This window comes from Piliocolobus tephrosceles, chromosome 10, assembly GCF_002776525.5.
Source record: "Piliocolobus tephrosceles isolate RC106 chromosome 10, ASM277652v3, whole genome shotgun sequence".
In the NCBI taxonomy this organism is placed as follows: Eukaryota; Metazoa; Chordata; class Mammalia; order Primates; family Cercopithecidae; genus Piliocolobus; species Piliocolobus tephrosceles.
In genome coordinates, this window is record NC_045443.1 from 56,085,928 (window position 1) to 56,106,258 (window position 20,331).

General features: G+C 39.8%; 1 protein-coding gene across 2 annotated transcripts in view; it reads right to left on the minus strand.

Moving 5' to 3' along the window:
* The window catches only part of LRIG3 (leucine rich repeats and immunoglobulin like domains 3), a 47,334-nt gene that overhangs the window by 20,788 nt on the left and 6,215 nt on the right, over positions 1 to 20,331 (minus strand). For both annotated transcript variants that reach the window (XM_023211264.1, XM_023211265.1), the window contains exons 2-3: positions 20,007 to 20,078; positions 19,728 to 19,802 (exon numbers count right to left, since the gene is read on the minus strand). In XM_023211264.1, coding sequence (XP_023067032.1) covers positions 19,728 to 19,802; positions 20,007 to 20,078 — 147 coding nt within the window. The remainder of the gene's footprint in view (positions 1 to 19,727; positions 19,803 to 20,006; positions 20,079 to 20,331) is intronic.

The window sequence follows — 20,331 nt, forward strand, 5'->3', positions numbered from 1 at the left end:
CATATATTATACCCTTTAATGATAATAAAATTTCTCTGGTACAGACATTACAAAACATTTTAAAACTAGGGCTTTTCACCTAACAAGTTCAAGCATTCCCCAGTCAGCTCAAAGAATAAGCCCGATTGTTCCTGAAGCAATCCCTTAAGGCTTCTTTCACAGAATACAGAGTATGAAAGATACTCTAGCATTTAATTTCTCATACAGATATGTACCTCCCTTGAAAAGGCCCCTGCTTCCCACCTTGAAAATGCTGAACTTCTGGTTTTAAACTGATCTGGGAATCTACCCTGGCTCACTGAGCCATCATCATGCCAACAAAGAATGCCACAGAACAGAGGCCCTCCCAATCTGTGCTTGCCCACTTTGCAAGTGAGAGGGGGCCCCGGGCTTGCATGTATTTACCATCTACCAGAGTCAGATGGCTGACTTTCTGTCAGGTGCCACCTTCTTCACAAGAGAATAAGGGGAGAAAACGGGCATACATTTTATATTTAAAGAACAAATTCAGAAAGCTTCTTGAAATATTGTTAAAACCCTTCTGCACAGTATTTTTAAGGACTGTGGGTGGATTGTCTTTTTCCAACTTTAAAATCCAAGTCATCAGAAAATCTAATGCCGGGTAACTAGCATAGACAATGTGTATCTTAAAAGCTGAACTTTATGATGATAGTAAAGTTTTAAAAACGAGATGATCAAGCAGTACTATATACAATTCACAAATGAATATCAAGCCCTTCAGATTCCCATAAAGTCTTACAGGCTTTTGTTTAGAGTCAAGTCAGCCATGACCTCTGATTTTGACCATTTCCCACATCTGGATTTGCCTGCGTATAAAGTCCTTGATCTAGCTGTGAGGTATAGGGTAATGCAAGTGAGACAATTAGTCAATTCCTAGGTCCCGGAGATGGATTCCATCCAGGAGACAAGCCACAAGGCCTTAGGGTCAGGGTGTGTGGGTTAAATAAAACCACACTGCTCTAGGGGACCAAAGTTTTCTCTTAAATGCATAATCCAAATGTTTGCATTAGCAGGATGTCCTCCTACAAACACTGGAGTCACTCTGAAGTGCCCGAGTGCCCCTCCCTCTATCCCCTCCCCCATCCCTAGCCCTATCTCCCTTCAAACTTTGCATCTGGTTTTGGTCCCCAGGCTGTCTCAGGCACGTATAGCTACATTTGTATTTAACAACAACAAAAACAAAACACTCAGCTATGGATGTGTGCAATAAATACAGCAAATCAGTTGGTGGTGGGGGCGGGGAGGCCCACAGGTGTCTATCACGTTGGTCAAATAAGGCTACAAGTTAGATAACAGACCATACAATCTTTGGTTTATATATTCGTTTGTTTATAAGGTAATTATGAACAAGGTATTAAAACTGCCAATTACTTGAGTGACGAATAAAATTTTCCTTGCAGTAAAAAGTATGCTCCAGCCAAAGCCAGCAATTTCCTGAACTGCACACCTCCTAAATTGCAGTGTGAAAGTGCTCAGTTATAGATGGTGCGTGCACAGTGCTGTCTTTGTCAGCACTGCTTCCTAGCACAAAAATCCCTTACAACTGCCAGAATAATAGTCCTTGTATCACAAAAATTTAAATCTGTCCTAATGGAACTGAATTAAATCCAAATACCTGTTTCTTATTAGCTCTCAGACTAACTAGCAAGTAACCACCTGATACATACCACACCAGTTTAAAACAAAACAAACAAAAAACTTGCTTTGTATAATGAAGAGGGCTAAGAATGGGAGACAACTACCTTAAAAAACTAGATTAAAAAATCTTTTTTATCATCTAAAATCCTCAAAAAAAAAAAAAAAAAAACATTTATGGAGTTGGTCAAAAATATCCAGTTCTAGAAGACAAAGATTCAACTAACTCAACCCCAGCTTTCATTTTTCTCCAAATAGGAATAAATCCCAAACTTGATCAACACATTAAAAAGCACTGCAGTTAATTAATATTTTTGGCAGGAAACGTGCAATGCTTGAACAAAAACAGAACTCCAAATACCTTTTTCCATTACTGAATGTGGAAATACCATCTTTCCATTGTTCAAAAATCACAAAATAAACTGTAAATACTGGAAGGTATTTCAGTCTCATACAAATCCATGTTAGAGACTAGGAATATTTTGGTCTTCTATGTTTGTTGATAGTACAGGGAGTTCCACGGTTAAATAATTTCTGAAGTGAAGTATAATTAGTCCCTTGTGGACACACAGGCCTGGGGACCTGGGTTGGTCAGGAATGCCAGATGGTTCCCTCAGGCTTCTAAGAGGCCACTGGAAAAACAGGAGTCCCAGGTATTTTGGCCTCGGCTTCTTGGGTCCAACGATAATGGTTTCATTTTGTTGCCCATTTCACTTTTCAGCCGACTTTGCCAAATACCTTTAAAATGCAGAGGCAAACATGGCTTGCCATTTTCATCTGATGATATTTAACTCTGAGAGTGCTGGAGTTCTACATGAGCAAGATGGACATGCCCCTTGACCTCACAGAGCTTACAGTCTAGTGGGGAGAACAGCAGACAACAGGGAGCTGTCCACAGTGTGGTAAGTGCAGCAACAGGCAAGGAAGAATGGGCAGTGGAGGTACTGTGGACAGACTTCTACAGAGTGGCAGGGAGAATGCTGGAGGTCAGCAAAACTTCCCAAAGGAAGGGAAGAAACGGCCACACTGAGATCTGCGGGATGAGTTAGCTCAGCAAGGGACAGTAGAGGCTAGTGCTCCAAGCAGAGGCAAAGATTTGGGCAAGTGAGAGCAGAGCAAGGCTTCCCTTTGAGGAAATGAAGGAACACCTGATGGCTGAGTACAGCGTGCACAGGTGGAGACTGGAGAAAGAAGAGGCTCAAGAGTGAGGCCGCTGGGAGATGAGAGCCGTCAAGTTGGGCCCTGGAAACCACATCAGGCATTTGACCTTTATCTCAAGGTCAACTGTGGGGAGGGGGCCAGAGGATGTCAAATGGTGGGGTGACAATATCACATGTACATTTTAGAAAGGCTACTCTGATGGCTGTGGGTGGAAAGACTGGGATGAGGAGGGCATGACCAGGTGCAAGGGCACCAATTGGAGGCTCCTAACTCCACGCAGGACAGATGACAGAAGGATGACGGGTGACCTTGATGCCCACTTGGGGGGCGAAGCACCACACTTCCTCTGGTTTCCAGGGTACACACTGTGCTTTTCTCCTTCCCTGACATACAGGATCAGTTCTTCTAGCTCTGCAGCCTCTGGCCACAGGGACCCAGTTCAGCTCTACTGGAGTTCTCATTCACTATCCATTACCATTGCACTTGATGCTTCTGATATGGGAGGTTTTCTAAGACAGAGTGCAGACTAGGGTCCCCCTGTGCTCAGGTGTGAGATGCTACTGCCCAGAACAGCTCAATACTGGCATTTTAATGCATCTGTAATCACTAAGAAAATGGGTAAGTGCGTTATTCTCACATATAAGAACTGTGCTAGTTTGTCTGGATACTCTTAACACCTGCCTTGAATCTAAATCTGGACTAAATTAACAACAGTAAAATATAACTTATGAGGTTAGTGATATGACCACTTAGTGTGATGATTGGTTCTACTTCTTGATTCACTGTAATCTCCAGAAAGCATAACTGTCTCAAAACAACCTTCATGCTCTCTTCAGTGGATATAAATGGTGTTAATTTAATTCCAGGGTCTGAAAGGAGAACCACAGAGTGGAATATTGTTTGTTAGTGAGGAACCAGAATATCAGGTTTTCTCATGCTGGAATTCCTAAACCAACCAAAGTGTAGTTTCCTGTTGAATAAGGGATATCTGTCAATAGTTTTAGCTGTCTCCTCCCTAGTACACGAAATAACAGGCAGCTTAAGACCTTGTAGCTGTGATGTGTAAGGACATGCAATCTAGGCAATTTAGAGAAGGTATCTGCATGCAGCATTTTCCTTTTAGAGGATGTGTGCACTGAAATTTAATGTGAAGCCATTTTTTTATGTTTGCAATACCGTCTTTTCTTAGAATGCATCACTCTAACCACATCCCCTAAGTCTAATTCAGTGATTGCAACTAACGAATTGCTGAATCTATGGTCATTCCATACAAACAACCATCAAGCAAGCAGATTAAATGTATTGACTGGTACAGTCAAGCCTGGCCCCAAGGAAATACTAATTTCTATATATAACTTGCAAACAACCAGCTTAGCACCATTTATAAAGGAATTACAAACTGTTAAAGAAAACACTACATTCTACCAACACAGTAAAGGTCACTTATATTTCCAACAATAACCCCTACTCTCTTCCGAAAAGCTTCCCTGAAAACTATCTTGGCTGGAATAACTAACGCCCCATAATATCAGGCAACTTTTAACAGAAATTTGGCAAGCAAAGAACTCCTCTCATATGGATAAAAAATAAACAGTCTCTGCTCATCTCTTTTCTAAAAAGATAATTAAGAGGTTTCATTAAAAGAACACATGTTTAGACTGGTCCATTGGTACTGTGGCATCAAAGAATAAAGCCAATGGAGGAAACTTGTGTAAGGAGACAGATTCTTGATGAAGAATTAAGGACACTAACCAGCAAACGTGTGTTGGTGTAAGAAGCAAAGAGTCAGGCCGGGCATGGTGGCTCACGCCTATGATCCCAGCACTTTGGGGGGCCGAGGCAGGTGGAACACGGGGTCAGGAGTTCGAGACCAGCCTGGCCAACATGGTGAAACCCCCGTCTCTACTAAAAATACAAAAAAAAGTTAGCCGGGCATGGTGACGCGCACCTGTAGTCCCAGCTACTTGGGAGGCTGAGGCAGGAGAATTGCTTGAACCCGGGAGGCAGAGGTTGCAGTGAGCAGAGATCATGCCACTGCACTCCAGCCTGAGCAACAGTGTGAGACTCTGTCTCAAAAAAAAAAAAAAAAAAATAGCAAAGAGTCAGTTCTTTCAGCAAAAAGCCAGGTCAACATAAAATATAATTATCCTTTGGATCACAAACATAATAAAGATGGCCACATATTAATATTTTAATATAGAGGTCCTGCAATAATCAGTGTCTTATTCATGCACTAGTCATAACACATGTTAAAAATGAAAAAAGAAATATGAGCCAAGCTCCATGGTACATGCAAGCAATTCCAGCTATTTGGAAGGCTGAAGTGGGAGGACTACTTAAGGCCAGGAGTTCAAATCCAGCCTGAGCAACATAGCAAGACCCTGTCTCTTTACACAACAACAACAACAGATCAATAAAAGAAAAAGAAGTCAAAAGCCCCATTCACACCACATACCAAACAGCCCTTCTTTGATTCCCTAGTATAAATTCAATCTAGTCCTTTATGTAAATGGAAATTTAAAAAGCAAATCCTGGAAGACAACAGGATAAAGAAAACATTGAAAAAACATTTAATCTGAAGTAATTTATGTACAATAAAAATGGACTCTACTCTGATTTAGTAAACTTAAAAAATTTTCCTATTTCTTCTTTGGGGCAGAGGCCTTCCACAGTCATTCTCACACGTCGGACCATTGATCTGGTTTGAGTCTCCCCTACTAGGCGATTTACTTGTGAGTGGAGAGAACCTCTGATTTATCTTTGGTTCCTCAGAACTCAGGATAAAATGAATGAGTTCAAGACCCCAGAGTGAACAAACTAGAGTTCAGACACTCAAGAGCAGCTGTAGACTGCACCATAAGGATTTACCTTAGCTATGGTTCAAAATGCATAGGAACATCAGAAAACAGAATGTCCATTACTGCTGCCAGCCAGAAAGCGTAAACGCAAAACTGTGATACTCTACATTAATCAACCTGCTGATAAGATCTGACACAATAACTCAAACTACAGCTCCCCAGACAGGAGATTTAGATTTAGACCCAGACGGTTCTGTGTCTTGATCTACTACGTTTTTGTGAACTTAGTTTTCTCTCCTGTAAACAGAGGGAACTGAAATGAAATGAAATGATCTCTTCCAGCTCTACTGAGTTGTGACTCTAGATCTGGATGAGAAACACTGCAAATGACCAGATGACTTCTGCTGAGAAGTCATCCAATTGCATCATGTAAATACTGAAGCCTCTTGTAGAACCTAACCTCCCTCCTGGGGGTTTCTTTCACCTCTCTCCTCCTGGGAGTCCCATTACCTGGATGTCTAGTCTTCCTCTTTCTCGGCTTGCTCCTTCATTTTCCTGGGGTCTATCTTTTGTTAGCTTTGCAAGAAACCATGTGTAAAAGCTGTCACTTCATGTTTGAAAATATCTTTATAGGATTTGGGTGTGTATAGTTTAGGTTATCAATCCTTTTCTCTTAGGATTTTTTTTTGAGATGGAGTCTGGCTCTGTTGCCAGGTTGGAGTGCAGTGACACGATCTCGGCTCACTGCAACCTCCAACTCCCTGGTTCAAGCAATTCTCCGGCCTCGGCCTCCCGAGTAGCTGGGATTACAGGCACACGCCACCACGCCCAGCTAATTTTTGTATTTTTAGTAGAGATGGGTTTCACCATGTTGGCCACGATGGTCTCGATCTTCTGACCTCGTGATCCACCTGCCTCAGCCTCCCAAAGTGCTGGGATTGCAGGCGGGAGCCACCACGCCCGGCCTCTCTCAGCATTTTGAAGACACTGCTCATGGATGATGCCAGCTTGGGAAGCCAGAGGCCGTTCTGACTCTCTGCACCAGTGTTTTGCAAACTTTAGCACACGTCAGAATTGGTGGGCAGGGGCTTCTGGAAGCCCAGATTGTTAAGCCCACACCTTCAGGGCTTCTGTTTCACTAGGCGTGGGTGGGTACCAAGGAAGCTGCTTTTCCACCAAGTTCCCAGGTGATGGTGATGCGCTAGGAGCACAGTCCTCATAGGACCACCTTTGCCTTGTTTTCACTGAGACATCACTCAGCAGGTCCTTTCAATCTAGAAATGTATATTCCTCGGTTTCAGGAAATTCAAAATTTTTTATCTTTCATAGTTTAATCCTTTCTATCTCCACTGACATCTCTTTGTGAAATTCCAATTAGGTAAGTATTAGCCTTTTTAGTTCATCTTCCTGTTTTCTTATTTTTTCTTCCCATGATTTCCATCCCTTTGTTTTTTTGTTCTTTTTTCTGAGATTTTCAACTTTCTCCCAACATTTTTATTACCTTTTTAAAGTGTCTGGTATTGTATTGTTAACTTTTTCTGAATATTCCTTTTACTGTTCTTTTTCACCATGTTTTTCTGATTTTGTGGATATAGTACCTTTTCTTTTCTCTCCAAAGATATTAAATTTGTTTTGATGTTCCTTTCTCCTTCCATTTGTCTCTGATTCTCATTCCTCGTTTGTTTCAGACTCTTGACTTCATTGTTAGAAATATCGTCAAAAGTCTGATGATCACTGGCTACTCGTTTATACTTAATAAAAAGCAGCACTAAAAGCCTCCTGAGGGCTGTGTGTGGTATGGGCTTGCTGAATAGTGAGTGCCAGCACAGGTGAAGGAGGGACCTATTTCAGGATGAAATGGCCACATGTCAGTTTCTGTGAATCCTCTCTCGAATTCTCCAGTCTCCAGTCTGGTGAGTACAGCTTGGATGCTACCATCTGGGAAGGCTAACAGGAAATAAACTGAGGGGTGGGGGTGTTGTCTTAAGTATTGAAATTTGACTTAATTTTCCTGATTTTAGAAGATGTGGCCCCCCTCAATCATTCCCCCAAAACAGCTGGGCCTGTGTCCTGAATCCCAGAGACTTTCTATTTAAGGTCTCCCAAAATTAAATTTCCAAACCTGTGTCATGGGAAAGATAGTTACTGGGCTTTGAGTTTTGGAGAAGAAACCTGGAGGTCTGATTACTTCTATCTTGCTATGCAAAAGTTTTAACCAATCCTGTTTTCAGTCCTACTCTGCACTCTCATCTTTATAGGTTCTAAATTCCTAAGCCACTTTGAGGTTCTGAAGCATCTTTTTTCTTTTGTTTTTTTTTTTGGATCAACTTCACTTTTAAGTTAGTTACAATTTATCCATTTGCTTGCAAAATTTGTATGGCATCTTTCATTTGAACTATATCCTTTCTTCGTGCTCTCTATTTTCTCTTTGCTCCCATTGGTATGCACTTTTTTATTCCTTTACTTTTATTTTAAAGGGATTTTTAGGAAGGAGCAGAGTGAAATAAATGCAGTCAGTCCATCATTCTTAATAGCACGCCTTCAACAGAAATTCAATGAGTAAAACTAGTTTTTCTCTAAACACCAAAATAAAACCATTAAGTTACTGTAGTCTGTTTTACTGAAAAAAATCAACTTAGATTTGTATATATTTTTTAATTAGCCTAAAGAATTTTCACTTCAGATGATAGTACAAACCAGAAAACACTGCATCATTTACCATATAGATGACTGATTCCATATAAACACATCCAGTTACACAAATTTCATTTTATTTTCTGATACGGTGCACAGACCAATGGCCTAGAATGCAGACACAGAATAGCTTTATTTCACCCGAGTATTTATCTTGTCCTTGTGAATAAGACATAGAAAATGTGGTGACAATTATGATACAGGCAGGTGAGTTCATATCCCTAGTCTTTATTCACAGACTGGCATTAACCTTTAGGGAAGCAGCTAGTGGCAGCTACTGTGGCCCTGTGCTATCGACATTTGTATGAACATAGAGATGTGAATGATCAAGTGCAAATACCAAAAGACTAAAAGTGTAATTCATATATTAGATGAATCGTGATCCAAAACCTCTCAACGTACTAAATAGCAAGATGAGAATCGAGCTGGGATAAGGCAGTGTTTTGGAATTTTAATCAAGCATTTTTACAAGGCCTATGTGAAAGCAATTCTTGTGAAAAGCGACAACAAGCTTACTGACAACAGCTGACCACAAACTCAGTATGAGCCAATAATACAACATGGTGCTTAAAATGCTAATATAATCTTAAACTTCATTAATGTTCAGTATTCTGGTCAAGAGATGACCCCACCACATTCTGGATAAGACCACATCTCAATTATCTTGTTCTGGCCATTGTGTTTATACTGTCATGCCAGACAGGTGTGTGATGGGGCGGACTTTAAGGCTCTAGACTTGCATTTTCCAGTAACAGCCACTAGTTATGAGTGGCTATTTAAATTTACACTGAAAATTCAATTCCTGGGTCACACTAGCCACATTTTAAGTGTCCGATATTCACGTCTAACGGCTACCACCAGGTACAACACAGATACAGAATATTTCCATCATTGCAGAAAGTGCCATTGGATAGCACTTGTCTATAACCCATGTCATACAAGAAATGGGAATGAGAATTTGACCCAGGAGAAGGGAATGCTTTAAGAAAATCTTGTATTTTAAGACTTACAAGAATTACGCAGAAAAGAGAAGTTGCTCTCTCCAGCACACAGAACTACGATTATAGGTAGAGGCTGCTGCCGAAGGGCAGACCTCTGCTTAACGTCTAAAAAAACTTAGCAATTAGAATTAGTCACTACAGAAAGGCTGCTCACCAAGAATGACCTTCTATTCTTAGAAGTGATTAAGGAGAGGGAGGTCAGACAACCACCCTTCCAGGGATTTCTCTATAGAGGAAAATGTCTCTTCTGATTCCAAGTTACCAGAATTATGCAATAACACACTAAACTATCAACAAATGGTTATCACCAGTTATATAATATAATATAGCAAGCTGTTCCTAACTCCTTTCACCTTTTCTTTAAAATTTACATGGCAACTGTACTGAGGAAATGAAGACAGGAAAGGCCAGAGGAGAAAAAGAGAAAGAGAGATTTATACAATTCATTGACTACTTCCCTGAGTCTGTAAATATCCATTCATCTTTGAAGAGTACTGTCCTCTATCCTAGGTCGATACTTTGTGTGGGATCACAAAGTGATGTGTCTCAATTCAAAAGCATCTTATTCTTAAAAAAAAAAAAAAAAAAAAAAAAAAATGCTCATTTTGATTCTATTTCATAATTTCTAATTTTAAAAATGGTTAAAATTGCTCATACACAGTAAAAGTGCCAGTCGAAGAATGTTTACCATGTTTGTCCTATGCTGTATGGTACCTACAGCATGAATATTACCTTAATATTTCATTTTGCCTTCTACCTGACTCTGGAGACTGCTCTATCTGCTCAATAAAGCTATATGAGAGACAGGGAGACAGCAGGCAGGTGATTTTAAGTATTAGAAAGGTGGTGTTTATATTTATAATTGCCTTTTCTTTCATGTTTTAAATTTAGTACTCAAGCAACTTTCAGCCAAAAAGAGAGGAGGTGGTACTGCTAGAGCTCTGTTTCATTGTTTTGGTCTCTCTATCAAGTAAGAGCCCGGAACCTCTGCCCTACAGAAGACAACTGAGAAACCAAAATAAGGAAGAGAAGAGGGAAAAATAACTAGGCCAGGATAGAGACACATGTTGAATCTTGCCATCCCAATCACGAAAAGAAACTAGCTGTAGCTTTATTGTCTTGTCTCTCTTGGTAGAACAAGTCTCCTTTTGGCACAGAGAAGTCTCTTGGTAGAAGTTGTACTTGATACTTTAAAGCACCAACTGAAATGGCTATTAATAGAATGAAGGTGAGAGAGGGCATGAGAGAATGGTGTAGGTTCAGGATAAATATTGGTAATACAAGAGTTTTTGTGGCAAGCTATACTGAAAAGTCAAATCAAGCAGGTGGGAATGAATTTTACGGGCTTCAACACCACAGAAAGGTTGCCCAAAATGGGTCACTGTCAAATCTAAAATTGTCACTACCTTGGAAAAACCAAGTCTTATTAAGGAAAACAATGGAGATGCAGGAACAGAAAAGTTACCCATATATATTAATCTGGACTAAGCCATCCATTCGTTCATCCAACACACATGCACTGAGCATCCACCATGGGCCAGACACTGTGCTACATGCCAGGGTTGCAACGGGGAAAATAATAGACATGATCTCAGCTGCTATAAAATTTCATTTTGGTGGGGGAAACTTTTTAAAGAATAACAAATAGATGAGTAAAAAATACAATTACTTATATGATGATAAAGTAGACATTATAATAATGGAAATATAAAAACGTATAAGGGGAAACCTAAGGGTCTGATTTAAACAGAGTGCAGGCAGGGTGAGTATTCTAGGCAGTGGGAAATGCGTATGCAAAAGGACCCAGGGCTGGAACAACCTAGCACATCTGGAGAACTGAGGGGTGACTACAGAGACTGCTCAATGGGCCAACAGGAAGCAGATCATGCAGAGCATTGTATGTCTCAAGAAGGATTCTTCTCTTCACCTAAGAGCAATGGGAACTGTTGAAGGGTTTAAGGAACCATGCAACAATCACAAATTTATGTGTCAAATACGGCCATTCTAAATTGAGAATTCAAAAACCTAGCAACCTTGAATTCTGGGGACCAGTTTATATTTAAATGTGAAGATAAACTTACAGTGTTTGTCACAAATACAGCTCTGTGTATAGCAAACTCTCTTTATGTGTAACTCATCTATAAACATTTTAAAATCCAATAAAACATTACAACTTATCATATTAAGATGTTTATGTGTTTATTTTGTAAGACTTGAGCTTCATAAGTTTATTTCCATTAAACGTAATATCTGGTTTGTATGTACTGGTGAAGGCTGCAGTCCCCTGCTGTGGTTTTAACATCGCTCCTCTCCAAAACTCATGTTGAAATGTAATGCTCGCTGGGCACGGTGGCTCACGCCTGCAATCCCAGCACTTTAGGAGGCCGAGGCAGGCGGATCACGAGGTCAGGAGATCGAGACCATCCTGGCTAACATGGTGAAACCCTGTCTCTACTAAAAATACAAAAAATTAGCCGGGCGTGGTGGTGCGTGCCTGTTGTCCCAGCTACTAGGAGGCTAAGGCAGGAGAATGGCGTGAACCCAGGAGGCGGAGCTTGCAGTGAGCCAAGATGGTGCCACTGCACTCCAGCCTGGGTGACAGAGCGAGACTCAGTCTCAAAAAAAAAAAAAAAAAAAAAAAAGAAATGTAATGCTCATAGGGCCTTTAAGAAGTGACTGCACCATGAGGGCTCTGCCCTGATGAATGGATTAGTCTATTCGTGAATCAATGGGTTAATAGATTAATGAGTTATCATGGGAGTGAGACTGGCAGCTTTATAAGAGGAAGAGAACCTGAGCTAGTGTGCTCAGGCCCCCTTGACACAAGATGCTCTAGTGTGCCCTAGGGCTTAGGGACTCTGCAGAGTCCCTACCAGCAAAAAGGTTCACCAAATGAGGCCCGTCAACCTTGGACTTCTCAGCCTCCACAATAAGAAATAAATTCATTTTCTTTATAAATTAAAGATGTTATAGGTATTCTGTATAGCTTTCCGCATAGGTTTCAGGTATTCTGCTATAAGCAACAGAAAACAGACTAGGACAACCTCTAATACAAAGATGTCCTTTACATGTGAAGGAAACAGCCCATTCATCTGCATCAGGACAGCACACGTTCTAGATAAATCTGGCAGTAAAGATGGTCAAGTTCCATGGGTTTCTCTATACTAAGACGAGAGTATAAGGATGGGATATGGTTTCTGTCCACTTAATAAAAACAAAACTCTCCCATTTCCCCAGAAACTTAAGTTCTAATTGTGGCTAAAGCTGCTCCTCAACTTCCATAATTAATATGACAAACAACCACTTTTCAAATACTGAGTTATAAAAGTTCCGTTTTTTAAAAAAGGTAGCAATTATTTGAGCTCTACTGCACAATGTTACTAAGAGACATCATCACTTGAAAATACATGTAATGCTTGCCTTCCCTTTTTGCAACTTTACCTCTGAATTCAGAGCACATTAAAATATCAATATATTACTTTAAAGTTATAGGTTGAGTTTGATGAATTAAATAAACTCTGTGCCATGTACCCAAGCAACAGTCTCTCGAATAAGAGTTTCCCAAACTTGTTTTTTTAATGGTCTGATTTTTGGAATGTAATGAGAAATGCATGCTTATGAATGAAATTCTCACTTAATATGGTGCTGGGTTCAGTATATAAATAGTGGAATATTGCAGATCTGATTTGTGATCACTCCGGCCAACTCTACCCTATTCATCATTCATAAGCCGACGCTCCTGTGACTCCCACCTCATGGCCAGTTTCCCTTTGTGAGAAAAAGAGATGTGGCCCTAACACACAGTAGGGCTCAGAACACTGAACAGCTCCAGGGGTCAATGGGTAAGAGGCATTTGGCAAGTCATGATTATTTATTATCAAAGCCACATTTGTTTTTATCCACTTGATTTTGAAAATTAAATGACTTTAATGAATGAAAATGAATGACTTTTTCTTTAATGGCTATCAAAGAAAAGGAGAAAAGCAGATTCTGTGCTTAACTGTAGTCATTTTATTCCCTTGTTTTTTTTTTTTTTTTTAAAGTCTTCAATGAAGACTCTCCAAACATGCAAACCACCTAAGCATGGAAGAAGCTTCCTGAGCTGATCCCTACCAACTCACAGAAGTTTCCTTCCTTCTCCTCCTCACTTCCCCACGCTCCACACATCCTGAAATCTATGTGGTAGCCCAGGCATCCTCTACTGTCCCGGGCACACCCCATGTGTGCTATGTTTTTACCATCAGTCTTCTCTCTTGTTCAGAGCACCTTGAAAGTGGGGGCCAAATCCTATTTTTTCTTTGTTCCCTAGCACTTAGTACACAACAGGCATTGTTGCTGGGCATTCTGAAGAGCTTGAAATTCACTTTATAGATACACAAGCCTTCAGGCTACAAATACTGCTATTATTTATAATTGAGTACCCACCAAAATTATTAGGAACTATTTGAAGAGAGTGGAAATTTTCCTGAAAATTCACCCCCAATGCAAAGTAGTTTTTCCTTCCCTCATCTCTTGCTGCCAGGATAATGTTTCTAGATCCTGCATTCCTCCTGTGACCCTCCCATTCAAGAATCCACTTTGGCCCACTGCCTCCAGTCTCTGCTCCTCTGCCAAGCCCACCACAATGCAAAAGCAGCAGCTGCCTGTGCTCAGACTTTCAGAACTCTTTCATGTACATTATGCCATTTGATCCTTTACCGGAACCCCAGGAGAGAGATGGGCAGACATCTTAGACTGTTTTCACAGATAAACAACGAAAAGTTAATTAAGTCTGCCTAAGGTCAGACAGGTTAGTAGCATGAGACGAGACGAAAATCTGTGCTTCTGTGAGTCCAATTCCCAGCTCAGGGCTCCCTTCTATTGCACAAGGGCGTGTGATTTCTCTTGTCTACTCGATTCTTAGTGAACACCTTCTGTGTGTCTGAGACTGTAGTGGGCTCAGGGGATTGAGAGCTCGCTAAGATAGAAGTCGGACCCTGGAAGGAGATGTGTGACCATGCCATTAGAGGCTACACATGCTGCGCTTGTAAAAGCTTCAAAACTGGAAAAGAAAAATCGTCATTCTTGGGATTCTACAATAACTATTCATGACATACACATGGCCAGTACTTCCTATCACCCAGTATTGATCTCTGTAGCATAGCAATGGGCATGACTGTCCTACTTTCCTGTACCCCTAAAGCATCTCCAATACAGAAGGATGCATGATGTGATGGAACCACATCTCGCGGCATTAGGTTCCAAGCCAGCAGATGGGGGAAAACCATGTATCATCAACACACTCTTGAAGATCTCTTATGACTCCAGCAAGGTACTTTATGTAGACAGTCCTCCCTTCTCAATGAATCTAACATGGGCAGTTCTCCTTCAGTGTGGGAAGAGATCAATTTGGAAAGAGGAGGGTTTTGTCATTGTTGCGCATTTTAAATTTTTGGTTCAGGGTCTGTCAAAGTAGTTCAGAAGTGTGAAGGGCACGGGGGTTGTGAAAAAGCTGTATGTCTGAACACCATTGTCACCCTCAGTGGGCTGAGATATTCATGCTTAGAAAGGCATATGGGAAAGGAGGCTTTTATTTCCCACCTCATACATACTCCAGGGCATGCACTCATCAGCTTAGGGTGGTGAGCTGACTCTTTGTGTTAAGTTACTTCTCTTGTTCTTTTTTTCCTTTTAATTATTATTGCTATTGTCAGAATTTATTATTGTTATTTTCTCAAGGGTGCATAGTTGAACACAAGTTACGTAAAACGTAGGTATGCTGTTGCCACAGTAAATCTGTAGCCACTAGTTTAAACTAAGTGTACAGAAGGAGATCTGTCTGAATTACGCTAAGCGTAGCATGTGGTTATTCTATGAATACTCTTTAATTCATACATACATAGATAATGTAAGTCATACATTAATTAAGCACTAATTTATGCCATATACCTGCACTAAATGCTGGGGATAAGAAGAGTTAGCTACTGAGGCCTCAAAATACAGCAGAGGAGAAAAATATAAACAAAATTATTTAATTACTATGTAAGTTGGATATACAAGGTAAGATGGGCCCAAATGTGGCAGGGCAGGCTTAGCGGAGATGACCCAACGTCCCCAGAAACACACACAACTCCCTCCCTCACTTTCAGTCCCTGATTCAAGTATCTTCCTCCTGGCAAGCCTTTCCCTACATCCCCATTTAAAACTGTGAAACCCCTCTTTGGCCACATTCTTCTGACACCTCTTCCCTGCTGCTTCTCTCCACAGCACGTATCCCCTTCTGATTACCTCTCTTATTTTTTGTGTTTCTCCTTCCATGAGAAGGTCAGCTCTATGAGGGCAGGGATTCCTGCCCGTTTTTTGAATCCTAACCTCAGAACAGTACCCAGAACATAGTAGGATTTGGTAAATATGTGCCTTTCCTGACTACATTAAAGAACAACTGCCAGAGCTCTCTAATCCCTTTATTCTCCTTTCTTTTCCTTCATAGCATTGATCATGAGCTGATGTTATCTTTTCTTTTGATGTTTACTTACTTATTTATTTTTCTCTCCTCACTAGAATGGAAGCCTCAGGCCTCAGGATAAGAGGGAGTTTATATGCTTTTTCACTGGGTGTCCCGGCACTTAAAAGAGGGTTTGCTACATAGCAGATACTCAATAAATTGCAGTTGAATGAATCATCATCCTTATCACAGCTCACATTCACTGAGCACTCAGTACATGCAAGACAGCTTTACCTGTATTCTCTATATCTTCACAGTAACTCTATGAGATAGACACCAGCATTATTCTCATTTTAGAGATGAGGAAACACAGTCAGTGAGTAACTTGACCAAGGTTACAAACCTGGTAAAGGGTGGAGCCAACAGTTAATTTCAGGCCACCTGACTTGAGCTTTACTTTTAATCACTGTTCTACTGATGTGACTTCACTGGAGAACAGGCCACCATGGCTTCTCAACTATCACGTGGTTTAATTATCTGCCCCTCTAAACCATCCTCCTGCCACCTCCAGGTCATTTGCCACACTAAAGACAGTGTGACATTTTCAAATAGCAGATCTGATCATGTCACCCTGCTTTACATCTCTTCAATGGCTTTCCATTGGTAGAGTACATGTTTTGGTGTCCTACCAGCAAAGGTCATCAATATATATAACAACCTCTCTGGAATGATGACAATGTCACCTCTGGAAAGACGATAGGCTATAAGACAATGATGGACTAAGAAGAAATGCTCTACTTTTGAGATAAGAGATAAGGAGAAAAGGCTTACTTGATTATGATATGACCCTTATCAGTAACTCTAGAGATATTTATGCAGTATCTGATTAGAATATTGCATATGTTAAAATTGATACTCCTGGACCCCACCCAAATCTACTAATTTAGAATCTCTAGGGATAGTGTCTGAGAATCTAACAAGTACCCTAGGTGCCTCTTTGACAGTCACTGACCTAACACTCTTTAACTCTAGGATATCAGGCCAGCATCTGCATGCTGGGTAACACCATATAAACCATTAGCATCAAGACTAAGACCCAACTAGCTCTAATAACCAACAAGGCTCTTTTGTTCAACTACAATGTTGTAGAACTCACGGATTCAAACTTCCCTAACCCAGAGCACAGGTTTTAATCATGTCCAATGCTCGAGCAGGTCATTCCACATCACACAAAGCCAGAGTTCGTACCTTCAGAAAAATCAACTCCCTTATGTAAGCCAGGTCAATAGAGTTTTACTGTAAGATATGTTCACTCCAAAGATTATTCCACTTCTTTTAAAATATGTCATCCTGCTATAGCTAGGATACTGGGAGAGAAAAATTTAAAAAACATACAAATCATGCCTTGCACCTAGCACACTGGTTGACTTCTCAGCTGGTTCTGTGTGAGATTCAAAGGAAAGCATTTCTATTCAGGCCTTGTACATGCTAAAAGATTCCTAAAAAGGCTAGAGATGAGCTTTGTTAGTGGGAAGATTATCCCAGATTCCTATCATCCCGGATTCCCTGATATTATGAGACTAGGTCCCTAACTGAATTTGTCTCTTGACATGGGGTTCCCTTTGATCCAATTATCAGCTCCTGGCTCCTATAGCTATGAGAAGACAAAAGTCTCACCAGGACAGTCTTCTCTGCATACAGCCCCTCCAGCTGGGAGGAGTCTTCATGGCACAGAGTAGAAAGAGTATGGAGCAGTAATATTAAATCCTATGGTTAAGACTTCAACTAATTACTCATTTTCTTTAAACACAAGTTTTCAAACTATTTAACCTGTGCAAATAACCCATAAAAATGTTTTCCTCTGCAAAATGTAAAAGACACAAAAAAACCACAAAAACTCTTAATATGAAAGTCAAATCATTCTAAAAACTATTTTGAAAGATATGAGATTTAATTGTGGTGCTACAGCAAGTTTTCAATCTGTGTCATGTTATATAACTTAAGAGATTTTCTTTTTTAAATCTCAGAAAAGTATTTCAGAAATCATTTTATTTTCAAGTGTTTCTATATAAAAGAAAATGTTTTACTCTACACAACACAGAAATTGAAAGTGCTTGAGAAACAATGACTGTGTATTACAATATCCAATGAAGCCTGCAGGAGGAAACAAAACATTTTTAGATGAAAACAACCAGAGAGGTAAATTTTTCAAGACATTTCATTGGTATAAAAAGAAGTTTTTACTCTCCACATTGAATTATCAGACCCGTGATATAAATTACTCTTCGCAGAGTCTATGTAATCCAGGTAATACATTGGATGTATCATTATGTGAGATGAACAAAGCAATCACTGGCCAGACATACCATAATTCATTAAGGAGAAAGAAAGTGAAATTATTCAGGGTGATTTCACACCCAGCACTTGCTAAAGTGATACACAAAAACAATATGGAGAAGAGGACAAATTTTGAAGGAGCACAAATTTCTAACTTTTGAGAGATCACTGTAGCTTTCTAATCATAACTTTAAAGTGTAAAACACTAGGTTACTCATAATTTTCTAACCTCCTCACAAGTTCGTAATGCTTTCAACGCTATACCATGCCAAAGAGTAGACTGCTTTCCCCACTCTGCCCAGATTAAAAAACTGCACTGCGGATCCTCTTAGCCACGACCCTCAAGCTCTCTTAAACATACTGACAGAATCTGCCAATATGCAGTGCAAGGACAGAAAGAGCAAAGTGGAATTTAAAAAGGCCACCTTGGTCAAACAAGAATAGCTGCAGATGTTTACGATACCAAAACCAGCACTCCATTTAGATTCTAACATTTTAAGCAATTGTAAAAAAAAAAAGAAAAAAGGTATTTATGCTAGCATAAAAATGTTTTTTAAATATAGTGTTTATTTGTCAAATACCAACTGCTTTTTCTTTCATTCCTTTCTGTTTCTGATCTTTGGAAAAACCACATCAGTATCAAATGTCACTTAGCTCTTATTCAAACAGAGGAAAGCAGACACAGCGGCTGCACCCGTGACTTAGCTGACCTGGGCCCTCAGTAAAAACAAACCTCTATAAATCACCAGATGTAAGCAATTGGGTAGTGATCACTCTATTAATTGAACAGCTTTCCTGAAATTTACTGTATAATTTCAACCCTCCCAACACCTCTCTCAGAAGCAACTAACAACGGTGGGTTTTTCCTTAAGTTGCTTAAAGAAAAACATTTTTTAACATCAGTAGCTTAAATACATTTTTAAATTATTTAAGATTAAGGTGGTAAGCTAATTAGATTTTAGAAATTAAACCACAGGCATTCTAAATGCTACCTTTAAATGCTGAAAGGCAAAATTATTCCAAAACCTACGTCGGTGCATGTACATACATGTTACCTACACTAAAAACACAGAAAACTTGGTACGACCTTAATTGTATTTGAAAACTCATATTTGCAAAATAACCTGCAAAGTTATTTCTGTCTTCAGTCACATATTTACTTTTTTTGAGTTGATGGCTCTGAACTCTGATTTTCACTGCAGGTACCACACTTAAAAGAGGATACGCCAATGGCTTCTTCTCAACTCCAGTTTCTCCTCACAAAACAACTCTGATCATTCTCCACTAGGAACTAAGTAATACGTAATCCACAGATCCCCATGACAACCATTGAGCAATACCAGAATTAAAGTCCTAGTCTACAGAATATGATCAAATACACATTTCTACGGTGTAAAGCTGGCCTCTTTGAATCTTGAAGACCAGTTCGGCAACGACAGCAAAGTGTAAAGTGTGTTGTTATAAGAATACATGAAATTTAGGGGTGACAGAGTTAGTGGCTAGAAGACAAGTTAACCAATTTAAAGAGCGTATCTTTATTACACCCTGAAGAAAATATTCAATTTTTTCTTCTCAGATCTCTATGCTAGTCCCTATGCAACTACTACTCAAGGTTCCTGCAAACATACACGAGGAATTCTGCTGATATTCACTTACAAGGAGAGAAGTGTAATATTTGCCGAGACTGGTCCCAGATTTGGAATGGTCTCCAATTCATTGTTGTTCAGTTTCCTACAAATGCCAAAAAAAGAAAAAGAAAAGCTGATTAGGTAATCTGTCATTCACAGAGGTGAAAACTTTACATATTATTTCAAGATACCTCCCAAGTTAAAAGTTTTGAATAACTCACTATAATCCAAGTATTCCTTACAGTTAAATAGCATAAGGGGTAATGTATTTTACTCAAACCTTAAAAGCAAAATAACGAAGACTCACACTTCTCGAAGGCTTTGAAGGTGGCTCATGGAACTTGCCTTGATGAAAGATAATCTGTTGTGACTTAAGTCCCTATAAGAAAACAAAATTAAAACTGTAAGTCATTTCTAAAAATCACTGATAGTGCTAAGCGGACTCATGAAGTATCTCTATGAACACTAGTGGGAGCAGGAGAAATAACTGGTCTATTATGTCCACAAACTAGATGGCAACCAAAATGCCAAACTCAAAAATACAAGCTCCAAGGACAAAATTAGTTTAAGGAGACTGGCAGATTCAAATACTTTAAGCCCACAAACATTTTAAGAGATGTTTTTTGGCACAC